Source organism: Varanus komodoensis, unplaced genomic scaffold (assembly GCF_004798865.1).
Source record: "Varanus komodoensis strain SLA01 unplaced genomic scaffold, ASM479886v1 scaffold33, whole genome shotgun sequence".
Classification (NCBI taxonomy): Eukaryota; Metazoa; Chordata; class Lepidosauria; order Squamata; family Varanidae; genus Varanus; species Varanus komodoensis.
In genome coordinates this window covers 831810-856868 of record NW_025335817.1, presented here as the reverse complement: position 1 = coordinate 856868, position 25059 = coordinate 831810, and the positions used below count along the sequence as shown (strand labels likewise).

At 48.0% G+C, this 25059-nt stretch overlaps 1 protein-coding gene across 2 annotated transcripts in view; it reads left to right on the top strand.

Moving 5' to 3' along the window:
* Positions 1-1440: 1440 nt before the first annotated feature.
* The window catches only part of THSD4 (thrombospondin type 1 domain containing 4), a 121258-nt gene continuing 97639 nt past the window's right edge, over positions 1441-25059 (top strand). For both annotated transcript variants that reach the window (XM_044438993.1, XM_044438996.1), the window contains exon 1: positions 1441-1754. In XM_044438993.1, the coding sequence (XP_044294928.1) occupies positions 1683-1754 (72 nt within the window). In that variant the 5' untranslated portion in view covers positions 1441-1682. The remainder of the gene's footprint in view (positions 1755-25059) is intronic.

The following is a 25059-nucleotide window of genomic DNA, read 5'->3' as shown; positions in this document are numbered from 1 at the left end:
TTGGTGCTGAAGCATGCGATGCTGAAGCATACAGGAGAGAAGGAGGGCTCAGTTTCTCTAGCCTTCCATTTGTCCGATGCCCTGCCAGCCAAGGTAGGACACGAGGAATAGCAGGTGTTTCTGCCTCCTGATCGTCCTATAAAGCATCTTCAGTTGGATGAGCCCCTGAACTCATGTGACTCTCCTATCATGTTGTGAGCAGGAACAGAAGCTGAGAAGCTGATGATTCCGGCAGATCGACATCCCATCCCCTTCCTGTGCATTGCCCTCCCCCAAAACAGCTGCTTCCTGAGATCACAACAGCCACCTGTGAGGATGGACAGGTGGAGAGTTTGGGAGGTCTAAATCCTTCTAGCTCACCCCACCAGCCTCCCCATACTGCATGGGAGCCATTGGCTATGGACATTCAGAGCTGCAGCCCTCCGTGTCCAGAAGGCACCAAGGAAGGCTGCCACACGGCCAAGTCCCATCCCTGCAAGAGATGCCCACTTCTTTCTTTCTGGGTTGACAGTGGTGGGACAAGCAGCAGCGAGGGTGGGGCTCCTCCCGTTGCCTCCCCAAGCATTTGGGCACTGGGCAGAGAGCTGTTTGTGTCCAGACACGATGAGGAAGGTATTGTTCAGGATCAGGTTTTACTGAAGAAATGCCAGCAATCCCCCAAAACTGATTGGCAGGTGATTTAGGACAGTTCTTCATACAGCCCCTAAATGCACTGTGGAATTCACCACCATAAAACACAGAATCATGGAATAGTAGAATTGGAAAGGGCTATGAAGGCCATCAGGTCCACCCCCTGCTGTTGCAGGACACCAAGTCACACCACCCCACTCAGAGGGCTGCCCAGTTTCTTCTTGAATGTCTCCGCTGTGGGATGGTCCTCAACTCAGATGACTTGGAAATGGGGTTGGACAAAGTCACCAAAGGGTACCAGGGGCAACGGGTTGCGATGGACACGAACCCGCTCCTGTCCTTAGAGGCAGTCCATTCCTCTAAGGCAGTTGCTGGCGCTCTGGGTGGGCAGGTCCTGTTGGGCTCCTGTCCGCTTGTGGGTTTTCCCAGGCAGCTGCTTGGCCACTGGGGGAACAGAACATTGGACCGGGAGGGCTCTTTATGTCACGTTTTGAAGCTACTTTGCATTTGGCCAATCACGCTGAATTATGTGCTCAGTTAGTGGTCAGCAGGGTGGGGGCGGCCGCTTAAAAGCTTGCATTGTTTAATTGTCCAGGGGCACCTTGAGCGTCCAATGCTCCAGCCATGCCTGCATAATGTAAGTTAATAAGGCACTGGCAAGGTTCCTTGAGCAGAAAAAAATTGCCGTAGCTTCTTGAAGTTTCATAAACCAGAGCAGATGCCAGATTAGTTGTTGCCCATTCTCTGGCCCCTCCCCTTCTTTACTTAATAGCTCCTACGCACACACCTCTCTGTCTCTGCCGCTGCAACCCCCCTCCCCAAACAGGGAGAAGTCATTACATGAAGGATCGGCTTACCAGTTGTCTCCAGAGCGGAGTGACGGAGTGCAGAAGCTCCCGGTAGTCAGCACAGTGAGCAAGGCAGACGAGGGAGGCATGCGTTGAGCTGCAGCGCACGGGAGTGGGATCGTTCGGAGACACCGGGGCATCTGTTAGCCGTTAGCGCTTGGCAAAGGGATTCTACCTCTACGGCAGTTGTTGAGTTGGGCAATCATGTTTGCCAGCTACCTGTTACTGATGTTGCTCTACTTTCAAGCCGCAACATTAGGAAAAGCTCAGGAAGAGGTAAGCCGAGCTCAGCACCTTCTCAGAAACCCTCTTCTTGCTGCCCAGTCCTACCTGTCCAAGAGGTGTCCATGCATTCGGTGCAACCATCATGCCAAATATCCTTGGTGATAAGGAAAGGGGGGACCCACCTTTTGAAGTGTTAGCTCATCCTCTATGATGGACGAGGAGGTACACTGTATTTTCCACGAAAGAAGATTATGATGTGTGCGTTGGGAGGGGGGGTTTGTGTATTATTTTAAATGCTGGACTGTTACCTGCTACCTTTCACTATATTGGGCATCTGTGTGGTTGTGTAACTGGAGGATTTCGGTACTAAGATGCAGCTGAGGGTTGCTGGTCTCTGTTTTGTTGTCGTCATCTGGTTTTTGGCTGTCCCCACTCTGCTGGCCATAAACATTTCCAGTCCACATGTTTTGAGCAACTTGAATTCATGAGCAAGGGGATACTGAAAGCTGCTTGCATTTTGGAAGGCTTGTCTGTGGTTTCATTTGAAATGCATCTGGTTGCATGGACAGGGGAACTGGTTGATAGATGCTGCTTAACATTCATTCGAAAGCAAGTTATGAGATCAGTGGGGCTTCCTTCTCTGTGTTTAAGATTGAAGTTTTCCATGCTGAATGTGTCCCCCCCCCCATCGTTGAACAGAAACCTCAGAGAAAAAATACGCAGGTTGAAAAAGATTCTGAAAGCCTCAAACAACAACACCAGCCCCCCAGTGTAATCATTTTGAGGATTTCCATGAAAATACCGATTGCTTCCTCTTTTCTATTTTGTGTTAACGTCTGTCTCCGCCACTCGCTTTTCACTCTGCTTATACTGATCTGTGTGCGTCTCCTGGGATGCAGAGGAGCTAAACAAAAATCACCTCCAAAGAGGAGAAATTCTGCATTAAAGGCATGACTTTTGTTAGTTTGCCAGACGCTTCCAGCAGGTTTACAGGGCTCCCTGCGTCTCCTTTCCCCGATGCCAGAGCGAGCTGAGCCTGCATCGTGCTTCCAGCTGCTGGGTGGATGCTACAGATCACTTTCACTTCCAGCCCGTTACTGTGCAAGCGTGTGTGTCTGTTTTGCAGAGGGGTGGAATTAATCGGTTAGTCAATTTCTGAAACAAGAGCTTTATTTGGAAGTCATTCTGGGTTGGGAAATGTCTTGGCAGCTGTACTGAAATAAAAGCACAGGTTGCCTGGGAGCAGAGTTTCAGCGGATTCTGAATGCGCTGATGATTGCAGGGCCTGGGCGCTGGGAGCACTCGGATGCCGCCAAAGCTCTTCCCGCTTTTGTGTGGATCGCAACCTAAGCAAAGGGCAGGATAGGAGAACGCGGTGCACCGGCAGGTCCGGGCATCTGTGCTACCTGTCCAAGAGCGACCTCTCGCTTGGCCCTGCATGGGAACTCGGGGCTTGATGCGGGGGAGGCCATGTGTTCTACTACTTAGCTCTGGTCTTTCCCTGAGACGTACCTTAGGCAGCCCATATGGAAAGTATTTCTGTCACCACTGAGTGCGCATGTGGTCTTGAGAAAGCCACATTAAGCTCAAATCCAGAAAGGCAGTCAGTTGCGTGCCTGCCAGTTCCCCTTATTAGCCAGTAAATAGAGACTGTGTTCTTACTTGGAAATGAGTTGTCGATGGATAAGTTGCGACAGAGAATGTGTTTATGCTGTAACCGGGCTGTCACATGCGTTCGGCGTCTCCTTGCCCATGGAGCTCTTCGGTAGCATGTAAAATGTGAACTGAGAGGCTTTCAAACTGGGTTATCTTGAAGGATGAAGAGTCTTGCTCAGAGTGTTCGCAGCTCATGTCGCAAGGGAAACGAGAAAAGATTAGGGGGAAGTTGTTGTCCACCCCAGCACAAAGCAGGCCTCTGGTCTGGGCCTTTTTCTGCCCATGGAGTGAAAAGTTTTGAAAAGGTTCACCCAGAGGTGGGCACCATGGGACAAGAGGGAACATGTTTCCGTGCCTGAGATCTCTCACTCCAATCCAGCTGAATAATAGGGGAAGAATGCAAAGGGTAAACATCACAACATGTGCCATCTCTCCTGTGTATTCTGCACACTCAGTTGTGTTGGTTAGGGCAAGAGCGGGGTCAGGAGGAAAGATCTGCCTTGCAATGGAGAGAGACGGTGAAACTAACCGGCACGGCCCAAAGCACGCGAAGACGCTGCCTTCACTGCCGTTCTCATTTCTGTACCACCCAATCGCCAGGCAGTCTGGCTGATTCACAACCGTTCACAAAACAAATACAAATGAAGCAGTGTGTGTCAGGATACGCAACAGCAAACCATTAAAGCAGCTCGGACAAAGTGCATAGAAATACTAGGCGTACAAAAGGGCAGCTGGCAGAAATGCATCTTCCTGTGTCTTTACATCCTATTACATGCTGGGAATAGAGGCAAGTCTTGACCTGATGCCAAGCGAGCCTCAGTGCAGAAGTCCTTCCAGCATCAGGGGCCAACACCAAGAAGCTCCCTCCCTGGTGTTCACTTTCGGAGGAAGGTCTCCGCTGCTGGTTTTATTTTTTAATATTGCGTATACTCAGCTCAGGAGAGGCATTGATGTCCTGCGTCATGCAATTCTATTTACTAAAACTTATTTCAGTGCAAGGGCTGTATTCCGCTCCAGAGAACTCTTCTGGGATGCAGGTGATATCAGGACTAGGGCCCTGGCTGGCCCTGCAGGTGTCTGTAGAACCAGGATCATCTTTGCAGGCCCTTGAAGGGAGCAGTTGATCATGAGGTGCTGCTGGACTCTGGGAACCTAAATAAAAGGCCTCTTTGCAGGGTCGCTCTTGGCTGTAGCGATCCAGGTTGTCTCCATGGCTCTCTTGTGCTTTGGGCCTCCCAAGCACCATGCCTTGAGCCTCATTCCTGCTTGTTTTTGTCCTTTTCTGTGTGTTTCTGGTTGCTCCCGTCGGCTCCTGCCTCGCTCTGGTTAGTCCTTGCCTGTCCCAGCTCATCCCTGCCGTGTTCGCACCTGCTCTTGTCTGGCTCTGTGGTCTTCTCCTCCACCTTGATGTGCCTGCATCCCTGGCTTTGGACCACCAGACTGTTTCTGGGCCGTGCTGTCTCTCTTGCACTGTATTGCATTTGTCCCTGACCCTGATCGTTGACCATGCTGTCAACCTCTAGCCCTGCTAAATGACTGAGCCCAGCTTTTCGCCAGTGCCTGGATCCCAGTGCTCTGACCACCCCATCAGCTGCCTCTGTCCTGGTCGTCACAGGTGAGACTGAAGGCAAAACAGGTAGGCCCCAAAATATCTGGAGGGGCTGGCTGGTGGTTCCACTACATTGATGCCCCACCTTTCTTCCTCTTTCAAGAAAGCCAAAGCAGCTTTCATGATCCTCCTCCTCGCCATTTTATCCTGGCAACAACAACCCCGGGAGGTAGGAGAAACCAAGAGCTTGTGATTGGCCCAGTGTAAGCTGGTGAGCTTCATGGCCGAGTGGGGGATGAGGATCTGGGTATCTGGAGTCCCAGTCCAGCACTTCTAACCACGACACTGGCTCACAGCTCTTCTAGCCTCAGTCTCCTAGAAGAGGGCAACAGCCATGCCAAAGCTAGGAAATCAGCCAGTGGTTAGGGGTCAGGAGAAAGTTGAGCTAGCGGGTTATGCCCCTCTGAGCCCTGGAGGGGTGGCTTGGGATCACCCCCCCCCCATGGGCCTGGGACGCAACCCCCCTGCTCAGGACGGTGCCGTGCGAAGCTCTGCTCACTTCCAAATGTGGTAACCTGGCCCTGCAGCATTGAGAGACCTTTCTGCTTACTCCTCTGAATGCAAAATTATAAAGAGTGAGATGTGATTATATTGTTGGTTTCCCTGCCTTGCCAACAGTTTCCCCTCTTGGTGTGCCAACTTTTCCAGCAGAAATCAAAACCAATCTCTCAGAAACAAAACAACACAGAAAAAAACCACCTGCGAACCTCTGAAAACACCCGTGAAGGACTAGCTATGGGCAGTGTTTACGTGTGGTTTAGAATTTGCTAGAACAGAGCAATGTTTCAGACGGATTTTACGGGAAGCTGGACAATTGATGTTGTCAGACTTTCTGCTTTTCTGTGAGAGCAGCATCCCACAAATCCATGTTCAGAGAGGCAAGGTTTTGTTCTGTGACTGTTGTTATCCTAATGCAGCATCAGCAGAAGTTCGCACCTGCGGACGGAGAGAGGCGTGGATGAAGCCGACTTTCTGAGCAATCGTTCCTTGTAGAAATGTTGCTGTCTGACAAAATTGGCCCGCATCAGGGTAACTTCAGCAGTGGCACAGCCCTGGCATGTGATGCCCTGGGCCTGTTAGTCCACCACTCCAAATGCCTCCTTCATGTTATCTTAGGACCACGCCACAAAGGTATTCACCACCCCTCCCCTGTTTCCTGCTTCTGATGTAGCAAAATAGCTAGGTTATTGGAGGCATGTCACTCCGTGCTCTTTAGCATCTCTTGCTTGCACCTCTTTGCACTGCGTTGTGCGTCTTTTGATTCCCCAGCTTTGGGAAAGAAGTTACAGCCAGGGGTGTCCCCTCTTTCAGATCCATCCTGCTGTTGTCATTCAGAAGGGCCCCTGAAGAAGCACTCTGAGGATGGTCCTTGAGCTGGGGCAGGTGGGCGGAGAAGATGCTCTTCCAGGTGTCCGGACCGCACGCCCTTTACGGTGATAAAACTCTAGGCACATTTGTCCGTATTCCCTTTCCTATGCGTGCCGCACCAGCACGAACGTAGCCCTGAATTGGGCTCCTGGGATGCGCAAAGAGATTTACTTCCTGGGGGGCAGAACTGTTGCCTTGTGGAAGTGGAGTCACCACAGAGAAGGTCCTGAGGGGAGTGAGAAGGTGTCTGAGAGGACGAGAGACCTCATTTCAGCCAACAAAAAGTAACACAAGCCTGTGCGAGGGAGTCATGGCAGTGCAATTGATTCTGGGCAGCCTCTCCTGGCCTGCACGGACCTTAGATTCTGTGACCCTGCAACACTTTCTCTCCCATCCCTCCGGCAGCTATTCACACATGCAACAAGGCACACATAATTAGCCAACCTTTCCCCCCACCTTGGAACTTGTGCCTTTCTTCTGCCTTCCCCTCTGCCCCTTTAAGGGAGATGCTTCTGCCAATTCCCATGTATCCATCCAAAAATGCTTTCCATGGAGTGGTTAGATACTGCAGGACACAGGGAAGCATGCAAATAGCTTCAGGCCTCATAAAACATTTTAATTAAAAGCCAGGGAATTCTTGTGAAACTCTAGCCTGGCATTTCCATAGCCCCAAACCCTCCCCCATCTGCTCTTTTAACAGGTTGGCTTTATAATAATTCTGCTTTATTGCTCTGCATCACATTTTTTTGCATATGATTTCCTCGCATGTGCGCAGAAGAGAGGCGAGTTGATCAAATTATTTTGCGTCTTGCCATGGAAAACTCCTCTGGAAGCAGCACAGCTTTGCAGAGGAGCCGTTTGCTGAGTAACTGGGTTCCCCACTCTTTGTGTCTGGGCCCTTAACTCCCTTCTGAGTGCTCCTCCGGAGATTTCTTCTAGCACTGCATTAACAGTGTGTCACATGGGAAGAATGGGAACAGGAGATTTTAAAGCAGTTCTTTGCCTGGGAGAAAGGCAACGTCTGATAGACCCGAACTCCACAATGCACAACTTGCCAAAGCAGTTTTTCTTCAGGCATAACCTGAACCAAGCCAGTTTCAGTCCTGAGGTCTGAGCAAGGATGAACGGACCTGTCATCTTGAGTTTCTCAGTTTGTATTTTTGTAGTTCAGTTTGTCCTGAACTCAGAGTTCCGATTTACTGTGCGTGTGTGCATCTTTCTCCCAGGATGGCAATCTTTCCACAGCTTAGCCCTTATACCAATTTTTGCTTGCAGTATTCCTAATATCATGCTTAGACTCTTATTACTGTTCATGTTTTTGTGTGCAGCTCTCTGAGCAGGCACATTTTTGCAGGCATATTTGTAATTGGAGAATTCTACTGCAAAATTCGGGAGAAATGCCAGTGCTGAAGGATAACCAAGTTTCTGTTTGCCTACTAGCTTGAAAATGTGGTACACTAAAATGAGCTAAATATACTAAAATTAGGTTTAGCAAATTGAGTCAAAATGTAAATAGAATGGATTTCTCCCTCATTCCTAATCCAAGTTCTGGTCTTTACAAATAGCAAGTCTGTACCGGTAAGCAGTGCTGACGGTCTGCCTGGAAGCTGGGCATCGGCTTAGCAACATGGGGAGCCCTCCTATACCAAGCCCAAACTATCGATCCATTTAGTGACTTTGAGAGTTTTTCTGAGCTCTACCTGGAAATGACAGGATTTGAATCTGGAGCCCCCCTGCATGCAAATCAGATGTTCTTACGCTGAATTAAAGCCCCATTGGAGCCATCTTTCCAGGAAAGTTTGGGAGGGGGCAGAAGACTCTGGCACTGGGCTCTTGTTGGCAACCATTTTGATTCTCACAGTGTTCCCTAATGTTATATATGTCTAAGAGTTTTATTTCTACTTGCATGGCATGTGCACATACCTGTGTGAAGCTCCAAGCATGTGTCTACCAAAATGCTTGCAAATTGCCAGTCGTGTTTGTTTGCAGCTTATTCCCAATTCCCAGTTTGATTTGTCCAAGTTCCCTAATTTGATCTGCAAACTGAATCAACCTCCCTCTGGCCTATGGAGGAAATGTGTGCAAAATGGGGGAGATTTCCCAAAGTCTCCCATTTAATTGCTGTTCAGTTCGTGTGCATTTCCCATTAACACAGAGCCTTGACTGCAGATAGGAACATGAATCGGGAACAAGAAAAGCAGCAAGACAAATTTGGGAGAATCCTGGTGATTCTGAGCACTGCTTGTCTATCCATCCCTGAGGATGTCTGATTGCCCTGATGGGGCTTCAGGGTAACCTAAAAATGCCCGAACCCTCTCTGAAGCTCCACTGCCATGGCACATGAAAGAGGATCCTTAAAGCCCTCTTCTGCCAGTCTTACCACCTGAAAAAGGGCTCAAAATATTGGGGGAGGCATTCAGCTTAGTCCTTCTGCAGTTGTTGTTGGCGAAGGATGCATGTTTGAGCTGAACACATTAAGACGAGATGTATAGAAAGTAGCACACCGCACGACACGTTGAGACACCTTTGAAATGTCGTCAAATCAGCAGTTAATGAGCAAGCCCCTTCCCCCTTTGACATTATGCTAAAGGCTTAGCAACCTCTTGGTGCCCCTCCTCTTTGTAATATAGCACAGGTTGTCCTCTTCCAGCCCAAGGGACTGGGAAGTTATTTGTTTTTCGGCGCCAGGCGAAGACCTTTTTATTTAAGCGGCATTTTAACTGTTAATATTATTGGATTTTATCTGGCCAGGGCGGCTTATTTTATATTGGTATTTTTGTATTTTTAACCTAATGTTTATATTTTTTAATTTAATATTATAATTATTTTTTAACTTATTGTTGTAAGCCACCCCGAGGCTTCGGCGAATGGGGCGGCATAAAAACGTTTTAATAAATACATAAATAAATAAATAAATAATAAATAAATAAATCACGCAGCAGTTGAAAGAAGGGCTGGCCAGAGGAAGAGACTCTGGCCATTTGTGGAATGCCGGCGGGTCCCATCGGGACCCCAGGAGGTTTAACTCTCCTGAGAGAGGCAACTCTGGTAGGATATTATTCGAATGTAATGTCTTCTCCTTCTTTGCCTGACCCTCGTCTGGAAGGATTCAGTGATGTGATTAATCCAAGAGGCTTAAAGAAGCAGCAGCCAGGAAGGAACGAAGCTGACAAAGAAGCTGGTCGATCGCGTCGAGGACCAGTGTGCTGGACTAGCTAGGCCTTCCGTCTGACCTAGCTGGGCTGCTCTTAAGCAGCTGCAGGAATAAGAACACCACTGGGGAGAAATGGTGACCATTCATGCAACCTGAGCCCTCCCCACTTGGAAACATTTTTTACCGCACTGAAATTCCTGTTTCTCTGCAAAAATTGAAACTGGAGAATAGCTGGTGTAGCTTATATAACCCTCTTCCTTTGCAGACCGTGCACATCAGGATAAGGGCTGTGATCAGATTCAAACTTGACTTTGTAGTGACAGCTACTACACCTAACTCTTACTTTGAGAAAGAGAAATGAGGCAACCTTAGCGAGAGGAAAAGGCTGCTTGGTTGCCTCTGAGCAACTGGAAGCAGATCTGTTTATACTCAGAATACAGAATCTCTCTGACATTCCCAATTCTTCCCCCTTCCCCCTCCAGCTTGGTGGCACCAAATCAGTACCAATTTGGGCAGAGGACTGGGATCCTGGTCCCATTTTCTTGGAAATGGAGCCCTTCTCCAGGGAACGAGCTAGGGGAGCGTTCCAATGCACAGCTGGTCTTTCCCTGGGTTTTCTCTCTCCTCCCAGGTAGACTTCTGCTAGTGAAGCCTCCAGCTGGCGAAGCGGCAAGCAGCCTGTGTCTCCAGACCATGCCAGAGCAGGCATCTCCTTGATTCCTGAGATGCAGGAGGAGAGTCAGGCACCTGGGTGTGGGGTCGCTGGGGCTGGACAATGGGGGTTTCACTGCTGTGATACCAGATTCTTCATGATCTTCGGTTGGACTGAAGGTCCCATTCCTTGGAGAGGTTTCTCTCTCACATTTATTTATTTATTTATTTATTTAAAGCATTTTTATGCCGCCCCCTTTGCAACGAGCCTCGGGGCAGCTTACAAGGCAGATGAACAAATGTTAAGTAAACTTTAAAAATCCGGATACATCTCGGGGAAACTATAAAAACCAATAAATAAAAACAGCAATTAACAATTAAAAGATCGTTTAAATAAAAAGGTCTTAGCCTGGCGCCAAAAAACAAATAACGACGCGCCAGGTGGACCTCCCTGGGGAGCGCATTCCATAAGTGGGGCGCCACTGCAGAGAAGGCCCTCCTCTGGGTGCTCACCCTCCTAACATCCTTCATGGAGGGCTCCCGGAGAAGGGCCTCTGTCGCAGATCTCAAGGGGCAGGAGGGCAGATATGGATGCAGGCGCTCCTTTAGATAACCAGGTCCCAAGCTGTTAAGGGCTTTGTAGGTGACAACCAACACCTTGAATTGGGCCCGGACTACAATGGGGAGCCAGTGGAGCTGACGGAGGACTGGGGTTATATGAGAACAACGCCCAGTCCCCGTCAGCAGCCTGGCAGCCCTATTTTGCACCAGTTGAAGTATCCCGGCCATCTTCAAGGGCAGCCCCACGTAGAGCGTGTTACAGAAGTCTAATCGGGAAGTTACCAACGCGGGTGTCACTGTAGCCAGGCAGTCGTCCTCCAGGAAGGGGCGCAGCTGATGGATCAGCCGGAGCATTTTGACAGGGCTGGGCCCCAATTTGACTGCAAGACACTCCAGTGTACGTGAGTGGACCACAGGCTACATGTTAGCATCTGGGCTTTAAGGTTGAGTTTATGTTTCCATGCACAAGGCTTCCATCCAGAATATTACATAGATGGTGACTGATGAATATTTTTGAAGGACACAGAGAGAGAGCGAGCGAGCCCAGGAGTTCTCAAGATTGCTGTGGAAAATCCTCCTGCCAAAACGGGCTTTGGGGCCAGTTCTCATTCCAGTTTATATGTTTGTGGACACCGGTGTGTTTTCATGGCAGCAGCCTGATGCATCACACCAGTATTAAGATGAGTGATAATCAGAGGCGCTGATCAGGAGTATTACTAGCTCACATTTCCGATGTGATGCATTGCCGTTGACTAAGCTTGCGCCCCTCCCACCAAATCCCCACCAGTGTAAGTGAACATTAACCCCCTGCAATCTGTTTTTCATGTCGTCTGTTTGCATTGTTTAAGTAATGGCTCTCACCCAGGTTGCTTGTTCAACATCTCCCACCGAAGTTTGATTTAATGCTGTTTTTAATACAAAAGTGGAGAGCAAACTGTAACATGTCAGGCAAAATCCTTGAGTGAAGACTCATGAATGAGCAAAGCATGAGCTCACTGAGTTGTTTCAGGCTCCACCCCAGAGTGCATTTTGACTTGTGCCCTTCTCTGACTGCAAACATTGCTTTTTTTCTTTTTGGGCACAATTGTGTGCATTTTCCTCCCATTAAGTACAGCACGTTTGTGCACCCTTTTCAGGACAATGCATATTTTTCTACACATTTTTCAAATGCATTTTCCTGTCTGCTGGGGATTGTCTCACAAGCTTGACAACATAGGAAGTCGAATGCTGTTTGCCTCTGTCGTCTCCTCCTCTTCCTCTTTTTCCGGGGTGGCATGCAAACTGGGCACATTTGAGTCACACACATACAGAGCTGAATTTCTCATCCATCCTGTTTCCACTTTCTATGCACTTTTATTTTGATGGTCCTCTTATATGCAGCTCAGATATTCTAAAGATGCTGCCAAACCTCAGTATGTCTGCTAGTATTCTTCTTTTTCCACTGTGCAAAATTTAGAAAGCATAAAGACATTCTTTTCTCAACAATATGGCTGTTACATAAAATAGGCATGCTACCAGTGGCAATTAGTTCTGCTTCGGTTTTGCTTTCTGCACTGTCCTGCTGTATGCGTGTACTACAATGGTATTAGCTGCTAAGAGGTACCGTACTGAGAACCAGGGGCATTTGCATTCCCCAATTTTCTAAACTGCACTATGGAGTTCAGTTTGACTCGCTCCTGTTTTTCTCGGCGACCTATTCTCCACTTTTTCTATCGGAAACATGCACATTGCAAAGGGACTAGTCCATGTTGTACACGGTCCCCAAACGCTCATGTGTTCGCCTGCCCCCCCCCATTGATTAAGGTGGGCATTGTTTTTTCAAACACACATTCCAAAGGGGGTGTTTGCCAAGGCATTCTTCAGATGTTATTGCAGATTTGGGAGTGTGTGAAAAGTGTTCGAGAAAAGCCCTCCTGTTCACATGTGGCATTGCAGATGGGGCCTGTCTGGATGATTTATGAACTGAATTTCTCCTTCATCCCTTAATGACTGAAAATTGCTACAAGGATCCCCATAAACATGTTCCTCATGCGGTGACTGCAATTGGTGCTTGATTGCCCGGTTGTTTTGGAACTAGTCTATGACAGCTTCCATGCAGGAAAACCTCGCTTCATACGTCAGCTGCGGAGCTTCAGCAATCTTTGCCCCCCCACCCCATCCAAATCAAGGTCTGTTTAGCAGAACCGTTTGTTTAAAGTGATGTTTTATGCCTGGTTAATGTGGGTTAGTTGGGTATGAAACAGCTGGATGTGGCTGCAAATGACACATGATTAAATGCTGCTGAAAGATTTACATTGAGGAATAACAGTGCTGTCAAGGTTTGCCAGGATTCCTGCTCTTGGTCGGAAGGGCTCTGTTTGGATGCTCGATCACAGCCATAAGCTTCCCCTGCTGCCTGTGTCACCACTGGATAGTCACTGGATGTGGCCAAGCTGAAGGCTGCGCATAGCCCCGCCCCCACCCCCTCATTCCTCAAGGAGAAAGCGCTGGGGAATCCAGGAATGGAATCCACCACGAAGGACAAGTCGGCCAGTCGCTATCACTGCCGTCCCCAGTCTCAGAGGCAGTATGCCTGGGCAACATGGTATGCACAGAACGGAACAAGGGACCTTTGGTCTGATCCAGCATGACAGTCCTTTCGCTCTTATGTGCACCTCTGCAATGAACATTGGTGGGTTTTGGCATCACCGTACACGGCAATTACGGGGATGGCCATCCATTTTGATGGTTTTAAATGGGGATGGGCCAAATCTATGGAGAAGAGGCCTATCCTTCCACAGACCTGCTGTTGATAGCGAGATACTACCTCCAGTAGCAAAAGCAGGATGCCTCTTTGCACCAGTTGTGGAGGTGCATGGGTGGGAAGGTGCTTTGTGGTCTTCTAGTGTGAACAGAACGCTGCCTGATCCAGGATAGCCTTTCCTTTGTTCCTTACCTTTGGTGAGCAAATCATATACTCCACCACCGAGTGGTAGTCCCGTCTAGTGCTAATCCCCCCAAATCTTGGAGCCTGCCCATCATTTCTTGCCCTGGACCAGTAGTTTTGGCATGCACATGTCTGGTGGCAGCTCAAACTCGATGCCTGCAGCAGCTAACCTTGGGGACCCTGGGCCTGGAGAACCTAGCCTGGCTCTTGGGTCCAGCTGCTCCCTCAGGCCCAGTCTGGCTTTGACATTATCTTACCAATGGCAGCTTCCTATTAGGTGCAACATTCTACTCTGTAAACTCACCGTGTGTTTAAATTACTTACGACAAGACGTGTCAAGGAAATGTCCAGTTCTGGGTTTTGTACTCATGAGTTGTGACATCACTCGTGAGATTAATTCATGTGTCATGTTGATTATCTTATTGGCTGCTGCAATGAAGACGTTCCTTAATCTGTTCTGGAATTTTCCCTTAAGGCAGCTTGGATGGGGAGCTGGAAGAAAGAAAAGCCAACAGAATCGTCTTCACAATAGGTTGACCAGGAGTTGAATCTCACGGTAATTTCAGAATTTGACAGTACTTGCAGGCAGACTGCACGGTAGAATCCTGCATGATAAGGCATCGCTGAGGAATGTTCTCCTATAGGAAAACAATGGTGTGCTTTTTTTAAGAAAGCAGGACCGGAGAATTTGTCCCTCTTGGTTCTGCAGCTTTTCCTAAATGCTGAATCCCTCTGATTCTGTAGGAATTTTGGCAGGACCCAAAATCACGGGAGAGGTGGGAGATGGAAAGGCTTCTGGCGGGGCATCGCACTGGCCACAGAATAGAGCTGCTTTCCCATTTTGCAGGCGGGGGAAGGTCCCTCCTCAGAAGCTGGCTGAAAGGTTGGTTGCCACTCTTCTCTGAGGAGGGCACTCGGACTGCTGAGAGGGCCGCAGGTGGGCTTGTAAGGGCTTAGGGTCTCCTTGACTCAAAGCCCTGGCTTTCCTTGGCCCTGCCCTTAAATGGGGGCGGTGCTTCCTGCTCTCCTTCCGCAGCACAGCTGGGGGAACAATAGTGGCCATCAGCCACTGGAGCTCTTGGAAACACCGGAAGTAGCGGTGCGCCTTCTGCTGGCTTTGCAGAGCATGTCCCTCAAGGTGGTCAATGTGCCACCTAGGGACTGAGGGCCCACCATCATTGAGATTCTGGGTTTCTTCCAAGAATAGACCCATGGTTGTTTGATTTAAGGTAACACCTTCAAGCACAATAAAATTGGGCCTACTTCCCCGTCACTGTTCCTAAATATGGATGCTGAATCTCTGGAGAGAAGAGCCACTTTTTTCTGTGGTTTCCTGTGCAATTTGGAATGCATTTAGAGGGTGATGGAAATTCAGGATGGAATTTGTTGTTATTAAATGTTACAACAAGAACAACTTGAATCTAACAAGTCAGTCCTGACCTACACAACTCGTGCTAGGGGCATGCTATTCTTGGCTCCAAATATGAGCAACTATTTTGAGCATTTTTATGGAAACTGAAAATAACTCCTAGTTTGGCCTGCTTTTTAAGCCTTGGAGTCAGAAATGTCCATTAGGTTCCAGTGGAATGTGTTTGCTAGTATCCCACAATGCTATCCCAATCTTTGACATTCTTTTTTTAAAATTCACATGCAAATATATAAGCCCTTTTGGTGCATTTTACCCCTAATACATACAGTTTGGTACACTTCATTGTTTCCATTGCAATCGATTTCCCTATTAAAAGTTTTGAACACTTTCCCCCCATATGCACATTTGCTGAAATGGATTTTTTGAGTCAAGGATTCCATTACAACATTTGGAGATAATGGGAACAACCAAAGGTAACTGAGTTCTGCATCATATAATAGTTTGAAAATGAGAAATTAGATAAGTTTGCATTCAGGTTAGAATTGAACCAAATTCTCTCCCAATCCTTATTAAAAAAGGAGGGGGCTGTGAAGGCAAGTCTGAACTATTCAACTTGCTGAGAGGCCAAATCCCGAATGCTTTTTGGAGATTATCAGGACTTCTGTGAATTTGCTGAAGGGATGTGATCATCTCTGCAGGAGGCCAGCTCTTCCCCTGGAATGTGTGAAGAGGGGATCCATTGGTTGAGTAACATGCGAGGATCCCAGTGATGTGGCCGCGCTGAGCCTCATCGGGTTGCAGCACCGGAACCTTTTCAGTTGCGGGACCAAGGACCATCCCTGTTCCCTCTCCAGTCCTTAAAGTAGCTGGGGGAAATTTCTCCAGTGGCAAGATACTACTTCCTGCTGAAACGTCAAGTAGGGGAAGGCTTGTTCTGAGTGGACAATTAAACCCCGTTGACATTGCAGAAGCCGGTTCCTGATGGAGATTGAACTGGATCACTGGGATGGCTTGGCACATTTGGAACTTTGCCTGGGGACTTGGCCATGGGGGCTGCCGCAATTGCCCCTCTGCCCTTCCAAATTTACCACTGGCTGTATGTTTGGAGGGCGCCCCCCATCCCAACAGGGAACTCTTTCTATTGCACACAGTGGTTTGCACAGGACCCTTCCATGCATGGTCCGTGAATGTGCATGCCTCGTACATCTCTATATCCCCCTTCCCCCACTTGCATGAGAGTACCAGAAAAGGGCAGTGAGGAGGTTTAAGATGCTGAATAAGAGTATTATTCCTGGCCCTTGTTTCTTTGTGTGAAAGTTGTTATGGAACTTTGGGAATTAAAGATGCTGTGAGGGGCAAGCAAAAGCGAGCTGTAGCAGTTACATGTTCTGTTTGTTATAAAATGGAAGAGGAAAGTTAATTAAAAGAGAGTTTCATTTTTTAAAAGAGCCATTCTGAAGGGTTTGTTTGTCCTTGGAAGTGAGGTTTATTCTCTGCCTCAGCCAACCTCTACTTTGTACTTTCTTGGGGTTTGACTATGAGCAGATGTGATCAAAGCCCTCTCTGCATTTAAAGTACCAGAGAGCTGACGAAGCAGCTGTAAGTGAAAGTGAAACCTGTTGGAACTTGTTTAAACCGATCCAACACACTTCCAGTGTGAGGTTTGGAATGTCACATCTTTGTTGCATTCAGTTGAAAAATGGAAATTTGCAATGCATTCTGAGGAGAAATGGGACGATGCACTGGAAAGTTGGTGCCGGAGAGAAATGGGATGGATCGGAAATTTGCTTCTGTCTGTTTTTCGGCAGAATGTTGACCTGACTGGCTTGGATAAACTTAATCAAACATCCAGTAAGTAAGGCATTGACTGGGTTGGCTTGGAAGTGGAGCTTCAAGAGAAGAGATGGGCTAGTTGTGAGGTAGCAGGTCGATGCTGAGCCGTGTTTGTCCGAAAACGAGTGGCAGAACTTGCTACCATTGGATGCTTCTAGGTCTGTTTCCCCCAATCTGTGCATTACTCTGGGTACTGAGCAACTCAGCGAACAGCATTCAGAGAAACCTCTGCCTGGTTTACCCAACTTGGACAAGAGGGGAGCTAATCCACTCGGCACCCGCAGACTCGCTGCTGCAGCTGCCCCTGGGAACACAAACCCCTGAACACTGCATCACATGGATGGACACAAATGACACCATTTTGCAGAAGGGCAGTGCAGGGTCGATGAGGTGAGGGAGAAAGGTGTGTTCTCTATAGAGCTGCAGAACTGATGGGTTTGTTGACAAGGCATGTGCTATATCAGGGTTTCACCCTGCTGATCCTTAGCAGCAGGTTGAGCTTTTATGAGGCTCAGCCTTGTAAATCGGAGCAGTTGTCTCCCTTCTGTCAAAGCTCCACCAATTCTCCTTTTTATGGATGCGAGAAGTTCAGGCAGGTCATGTTAAAGCCTGGAATTTTGGACAGCCCGGAGTGGCCCTCCAATGCCGGGGCTACCAGCTCTCACTGTGTCCCTCCGAACCCCAGGTAGATCCCACAGCCCTTGGATTTCACGAGGCATCGGCTCAGCCACCTACTCACTGGATCCAGTTTTCAGTGGTCTTGCATCCAAGCCCCGTTAAGTACAAAACTGCCCAGAAAGCGTCAGCCAAAAGACACTCTAGGAGCAGAATGAATCAATGAATAAATAAATATTATTAGTGTACCAACAGAGTGCAGAATTCCTCCCCAAGTTGGCATCCTTTAGATGATCTGGGCATGCTGGTGGGGCATGCTGGGAGTTGTAGTCCAGCATATCTGGAGGGTGTGGGGTTTGAGAAGGATGCCCCGTCTTGGGAGCGGATTCCCCCCCCCCCCCCCATTTTCCCTCTCTGGGGACTTAGATGAAACCTTAAAAGGACGATCGTCTGTGTGAACTCAATAGATTTACAAACAGCTTTATCGTATGCATAGTGATGCGTAAGCAAGTCAGTTCAGTTCGGTTCTAGGATCCGCCCAGCTGAAGTCTCACAAGCACAAGCTGCAGGCAAAGGCGGTATGTTTCTAGGCTTTGCATGTGATCTGTGGATGGGAAAACAGCCTTCCTAGCCCTTACCTCTTTGAAGAAGGTGCCTGAAATAGTGCTTTTGAAAAATGCACAAGAAGCACTTTTAATCAACAGGAGTGAACGGTGCACCGTTCAGAAATGTTTGCAATTGAAAGCGAACCTTTCAGTGGATTTCCATGCAAGTCACTTCATTGCTTAAGTAAAACGGTGGTTTGGCCCAGTCACCCGGCGCGTCTCAAAATACCGAGCCAGAAAAGAATTAGAGGATGGGCAGGGCAGGCAGGCCAACCAGGGTGGGAGGTTGTCAGCTGCTCAAACTATGAAGGCTAAAGTTGCTTTTTCCCATTTCAAATGGCTTCTTTCGTTTTAGCTGGCTGGCCACTGCTAGGGATGGTCCTATCCTAACAGAAGTAAAAGGGATGACTATTCCAAGAAGGGCCTTCTCAGTGGCTGCCCCCCGCCTTTGCAAAGGGCTTCTTAAAGAGGTCCACCTGGTGCTGTCACGGCTTTCATTGCAGCACCGGGTGAAAACTGTCCATTTTTGAAGGTATTTTGAAACCTGATTTTAACACCTGAATGTAAGAACTCACTCTGCTCCAAACAGGTTCCCCCTGCTTCTCCCTCTACTTAAAATGATATCGTTGGCGCATTTTAAATGTGCTTAGAGAGCCCTTAGAGGGCTGTTCAACAGCCTATAAATTTGAAAATAAATGCAAATCAAATAACTCTCCTTTTCAGCGGCTTTCTTCTGCCTTGTAGGGTACCTTCCAGATGTCCTGAAACAGGAATGGAGTGGCTGAGGCTGGCTTGCTTTTGCAGGGTGGAAGCATGCATTACGGGAGATGCAGATGTAAATCCACTCAGCCTTGTGAACCCGCAGTGTTTTCTGGTGGTTTCCACCCCCTACACCTCTCTGTCCAGTGCTACCAGTTAGATGATCAATTGTACTGCACTCTTGCTAAATCCAAGAGGGAATAATATGAAATCCTCGATGCCGGCTCCATGAGAGGAGAGCGGGAGGGAAACTTTGATCCAGGCTCTTTTAAAGATTCGTATGTTCAGTTGCAAAGCATCAGAGGATAAAGGAAGGCCAGATAGCTAGCGCCTCTCTCTCTCTCTCTCTCCCCCCCCCCCATCCCCTATCTTTAATAGCTGCATCACAGACAGGTTCTGGATCTTCCCATGTTAGGAGTAGTTATACCTGTTAAATCTGGGCCTTGCAGATGGGTGAGAATTTCTTCTAAGTTCATTTTGTAGCAAGAATTTATCAACATCCCCACCAAAGTTGCAATGAACTTGATTTGAAATGTGTATTTCAGCAATGGAAGATGGAGAAAGTGAACAGTTCTGTCTAGCCCTAAGGAAACTCCATTGGCACAATTTCTCCAAATATTTATTCATTTAAAAGAGGGCTTCCCTGCCCTTTGGGGGAGCTTCAGGGTATTTTGCAAAAAGCAGATAAAATATACAAATATTATGTTTAACACCCCCCGTGCATTTAAAAAAAGAAACACGGATGCACGCATTAAAAGGTCTGGGAGAACAAGTTATCTGTCTGGCATTGTAAGGGGAAAAGCAACGTGCAAACAAGTTGGGCTCCTTGCAAGGGACCTAGATTAGCCATGGCTGCCCACTTTGCATAGCTGGCTGTGAATTTGTCTGGCTGACTGCCGCTTTGGCCTTGGGGTGTGTGTGTGTGTGTGTGTGTGTGTGTGTGTGTGTGTGTGAGAGAGAGAGAGAGAGAGAGAGAGAGAGAGAGAGAGAGAGAGAGAGAGAACACCACCTTTACTTGACTATTGCTAGTTATTGCAAGTATCATTGGGGTTTTGTTTTTTTTTTGCTAGTATCATTGGGGGGGTTGCTAGTATCACTGGGGTATCCTTAGAAAAAGAAAAGGGCTGCAAGCTTAGGGGAAGGGGCAGGCCTTCAACCAGGGCGAGGATGAGTGCCGCTCCCAAGGTGAAGCGGGGGAAAGGGGCTAACTTGATGCTAACTGTGTTTGCACCGTTGTGAGCTCACACTACCTCACAAACAAGGCCAGTGCCTTAAGTGCCCAGAAAGCAACTTGAGGGGACAGATCCAGTGGGATCAGGCAGCTTCTTTCTCTCGTTCCGCCCACTACTCTGTGCTGGAGGACCTGACAGGGTATGTATACTTGGGAGGTGTTCTGAGCCGAAGATTAGGTCTCCCACGAATTCATCGAGGCAGACCCAGCTTTTGCAGGGGCAAAGTCAGGGTATAAATTTATCATGGAAATGGTGAAGGCTGCAGTTGTGTTCGCGTTTAGCAGAATAAAGGCTGATAATTGCCAGCTGGCAAGTCTCCCTGGACAGATCCTGGAAGCTGTAGGCCTTTCTTCCTCTCTGTCTACATACAGGACTGCACCCTGACACAATTAGCTGCTTACTGCCTGTACCACCTAATGCGATGCTGCTCATTAAGAAATATTGGAGAGAAATGCACAGAGGTTTGAGACATGTTGTCCTGCAAAAACTCTGTTCATCCTCTGTTGGGTGGGACGAGGCTCTGCTTCTGTCTCCAAATGACTCCGTGGAATCACATGCAATCCATCAAGCTGATTTTAAATGTCTTTGATAGCATGACGGGAGAGGGTTGCTGCCATCAGTCCCAGGGACACCGTTGTTCAAACACAGAGCTGTCCAAATTTATTGGAAGGCACTCTGCATGGAGGAGTAGTCTAGTATTCCACTACTCCTATATATCTATATATCCAGGCTATATATCTGGAGATAAACTTGATGTCGGTGGCCAGGATGTCTTGAGACAAGCTTGCGCTGGCTTGTGTAGTTTGCTGAAGCTTAGCAGCCAAACCACACTGATAAGCTGTTCTACTTAGAGCCAGATTCTTGTTGATTTGGTTGTGTTACATTCAAAGCAGCGAAGGTGCTTTTTTAAAAAAATACCCAGTTATTTTCAGCTTTGCTTTTGGAGATCGGCAGCTTGTGATGGCACAAAAGCACCCTTTCCCTGGAATGGACATACCCAGAAGGCAGTCCAACGAGAAATGAGGCGGCATGGCCCATTCCGCCAGCTGGGCAAGGAGCTCCAACCCTGCCATTCCTTCGCCCCTCTTCCAGCGGCAGCAGCAGCACCAAGTCCATGGCTTAACTGGGGCTGACTGTGCACCTCCCTTCCCAGAGGGATCTCCACCCACATCAGACTGGTCTCCAAACAATGGCGGTGAGGTGCTTAGCAAGGCCTGACCTGCCCTCCTTGAAGGAGGCAACGCGGGGGCGGGGGCATTGCCATGAGCAAGTTGGACATGCAACGGCATAGCCAAGTCATGCTCACAGATGAGTGGAGGAGTAACTCAGCCCTTCATGTAAATAATCCATCTCTCTTCCACTTCCAGACCAGGAAAGACACCCCAGTGACACTGAAACAAGCATAGCTGTTGCTATGCTTTTTGTGGCTTTGCCTCGTTTAATTTGCTCTTGGTTTCATCCATTTTGGGGTCTTGGTGGGGCTTATCAGGAAAAGAGGCAGAGTTAGTATGGAGGGATGGCATCTGCCAGTCCCTCTGAGTAAGGAAGACAGTTCCCTGCTCCTATTGGTTTTGCGTCAACGTATTGATTTTCGTTGCTTCCGCGTGCAAAGCAATTGCTCTACCCCGCTGCCCACACTGAAAATGCAAACATTTTCACTGGAAAACAATATGAGGGAAAGCAATATTTATAACAGTAGCAGCACTGAGTGTTCTCTTGCAGGATATAATTTATTCTGGCAATGTTCCTCTGATTGATCCATGTTGGGCTTTTTTGGTTGACTTTTGTTTCCAGCTTGTCTAGGGATGATCCCTCGGTTTTAATTTGTTAGCAGGGAGGAATGGAATGGAAAGAATTTCTCCTTTGTGCTGCAATCTCAAATGGACTTTAATTCAGTTCATTTCTACTGGAGCACAGTTGAAGGGACTACAGGATTTGGGCCTTAAATTGTGTCTTTTTTCCCCAGAAGGTTCTGTATAGGGTTCGGGTGAACCAGCGTGGTGTAGGGGTTAGGAGCACAGGACTGGTACTCGGGCGATCTGGGTTCGAGTCCCTGCTCAGCCATGGAACCAACCGGGTGCCTTTGGGCCAGCCACAGACTCTCCCAGCCTGCCTCACAGGGTGGTTGTTGTGGGGATAAAAATGAGATCAGGAGGAGCAAAGTGATGTGAGCTGCTTTGAGTGCTTTGCAAAAGAGGCGGGATGTTGTTGTTGTTGTTAGTCGCGAAGTCGTGTCTGACCCATCGCGACCCCATGGGCAACACTCCTCCAGGCCTTCCTGTCCTCCACCGTCCCCCAGAGTCCACTCAAGCTCACACCGACTGCTTCCGTGATTCCATCCAGCCACCTCATCCTCTGCCGCCCCCTTCTTCTTTTGCCCTCAATTGTTCCCAGCATTAGGCTCTTCTCCAGGGAGTCCTTCCTTCTCATTAGGTAGCCAAAGTATTTGAGTTTCATCTTCAGGATCTGGCCTTCTAAAGAGCAGTCAGGGTTGATCTCCTCTAGGACTGACCGGTTTGATCTCCTTGCGGTCCAAGGGACTCGCAGGAGTCTCCTCCAGCACCACAATTCAAAGGCCTCAGTTCTTCGGTGCTCAGCCTTCCTTATGGTCCAGCTTTCACAGCCAGGCAGGATATAAAGGCTGGATATACAAATCTAAATAAGAAGAACTGGGGTTGCAGGAAATGGGAAGAAGTAGTACCCTCCCAACAGGACTTTTTCCAAGCAAATGTATAGAGGAGTTCAACTGAAGGGGCTCCAGCAAGAGAAGGGTATCTTTCTCATCAAAGGCCCCTTTGGAATTCTGAATGTGATCCACAGGCAGTGTTGAGAGAGACAGCTTGCGCTGTCGGTAGTGGCCGTAAATCTTTCTGCCACCCACAAGCCTTCAGTGTGGATCATTCCTCACTTAGTGACCCTCGAGCGGTGATGAATGAGGAATATACGAGGGCTTCTGCCCTGTGGCTGCCCTGCAGGGGTGTAGCCGTGTTGGAGTATCTAAATCAAGTGGACATTTATGGCAGGCGGGCCGGGGATATCCCTGTCCATGGCATGCAGAGGTCATGTCCCAGTCTTCGCAAATGCTCAGCTCCATCACAACCAGAGCAAAAACTAACGAGCCACACACCAAAGACTTGTCCGAAGGGTACCACAGCCTGTTTCCTGCATCAGTCGAGAGAGGATGACGTTCTTGGGAGCGTCACCCACTTCACCGATGCAGGGGCCATGGCATCTTCCATAAGACCACCTTGAGCAACACAAACTCATTGCCTGGAGATGCAACACCGCACTGACAACAGCCTTCACCTGCGTATCTGAACGAGCCATCGGTGTCCTTTTGCATAAGGACAGCTTTTGCATAACTTTGCAGTAATCTTGTTTGGTAGCTGAACATTGCATGAGGACATTCCCAGGTCCAGCACCGCTGCTGCTGTTGCGCCTTGCAAGAAGCGAACCAAAATAGGTTGGTGTAAAAGGGAAAAATTCAGCGCAGCAACGTTTGGTTGATGAGCACTACCGTTAGAAAATGATGGTGAATTTCTCCACCCCTCAGGAAATTCAGTGAAATAGAATGCTCCTGGTGCTACCCACAAGCAAGTAGAATATTTTGAGAGGCAAGTGAGGCCCGAAAGTTCCAGGCTCATAAGACGCTCAGGTATGGCTTGGGTCCTGAATGTCTGAAGGTGTGCCTTCTTCCCTCTGTGCCCTCCTGCCCCTTGAGATCGGAGGCAGAGGCCCTTCTCTGGGAACCCTCTTTGAAGGAAGTTAGGAGGGTAGCAATTTGGAGAAGGGTCTTTCCAGTGGTGGCGCCACGACTGTGGAACACGCTCCCCAGGGAGGTCCGCCTGGCACCATTGCTTTATTCTTTTCAGCATCAGGCAAAGACCATTTTATTTTCCCAATATTTTAACAGTTAATTGGTTTTATCCTTGTTTTTATCTTCATGATCAGATGCAGTGTGTTGCGTGTTGTTTGTTGTGTGTGGCTGTTTTGTTTTTTGTAAGCTGCCCAGAGACTTTTAGTATTGGGATGGCATATAAAAACTTTAAAGAAATAAATAAGAGAAAACACGTTCTAGTGGAAATGTTGAGAAACTTGTGGCATACAAGTGATCATTTTTCATTAAAACTATCAGAGAAAATTTGTATCAGGTGATGACAGAATGGTTTACAACACCAGTTAAAATGAAAGCAAATAAGCATTGCCCATTGAATTGCCGCATGTGTCAGAAAGAAATAGGTTTTTATCATTTATGGCACAAATGTTATTTAGCAAAAAGCAAAGGAAAAGATGGGAATGTTAGAGAATGATCAGTAAAAATATAAAAAAAGGGTTTCCAAATTTCATTAGAACCTTTGTTGTATCTTCTTAATAGTATGGTTAGATTTGATAGACGACAACATAAGAGATCCTCGGTGGTGGGGGAAAAACAACACTTTGAGGATGAACGCTTGCAACACATGTGGGTTTTTGCGATTATGACAAACTTAGCATATTATTTTGGAACTGCGTAAGAAAGACAAAGCCAGGGAGGGACGGGGGAAGCGGAAAGAACCAGAGGAGCAGTAAAAAAGGACTCTCTCATTCCTGGTTTTTATTTGTGGTGCATTGTAGAGCTTCATAGTTCAGTGCTGGACCTCAGTGGGGCAGTACAAATGTGTGACCTTATTTCTTGGCAGCTTTGTTTTCCATTTTCTTCTCTCACTTGTGAGTTGCCTGCCTGCCCCTTTTGCAAATCAGTTAATGCAGCACATCTAATTTTCCTGTCTCAAAATCCACTTTGAAAACTTCACTTCTTTCCCCGTCTGCTCCTGCAAATTAAAGCAAGAATGTGGGCGTAGGGGTGTGTGTGTGTGTGTGTGTGTGTGTGTGTGTGTGAGAGAGAGAGAGAGAGAGAGAGAGAGAGAGAGAGAGAGAGAATGAGAGAGCGAGCGAGCTATTGCTTCATTATTTTTCCTGAACTTGGCAGACAATGTACTGTTGGGCGCTGTTCCGTCTTAGTCATAAGGTCTGAAAAC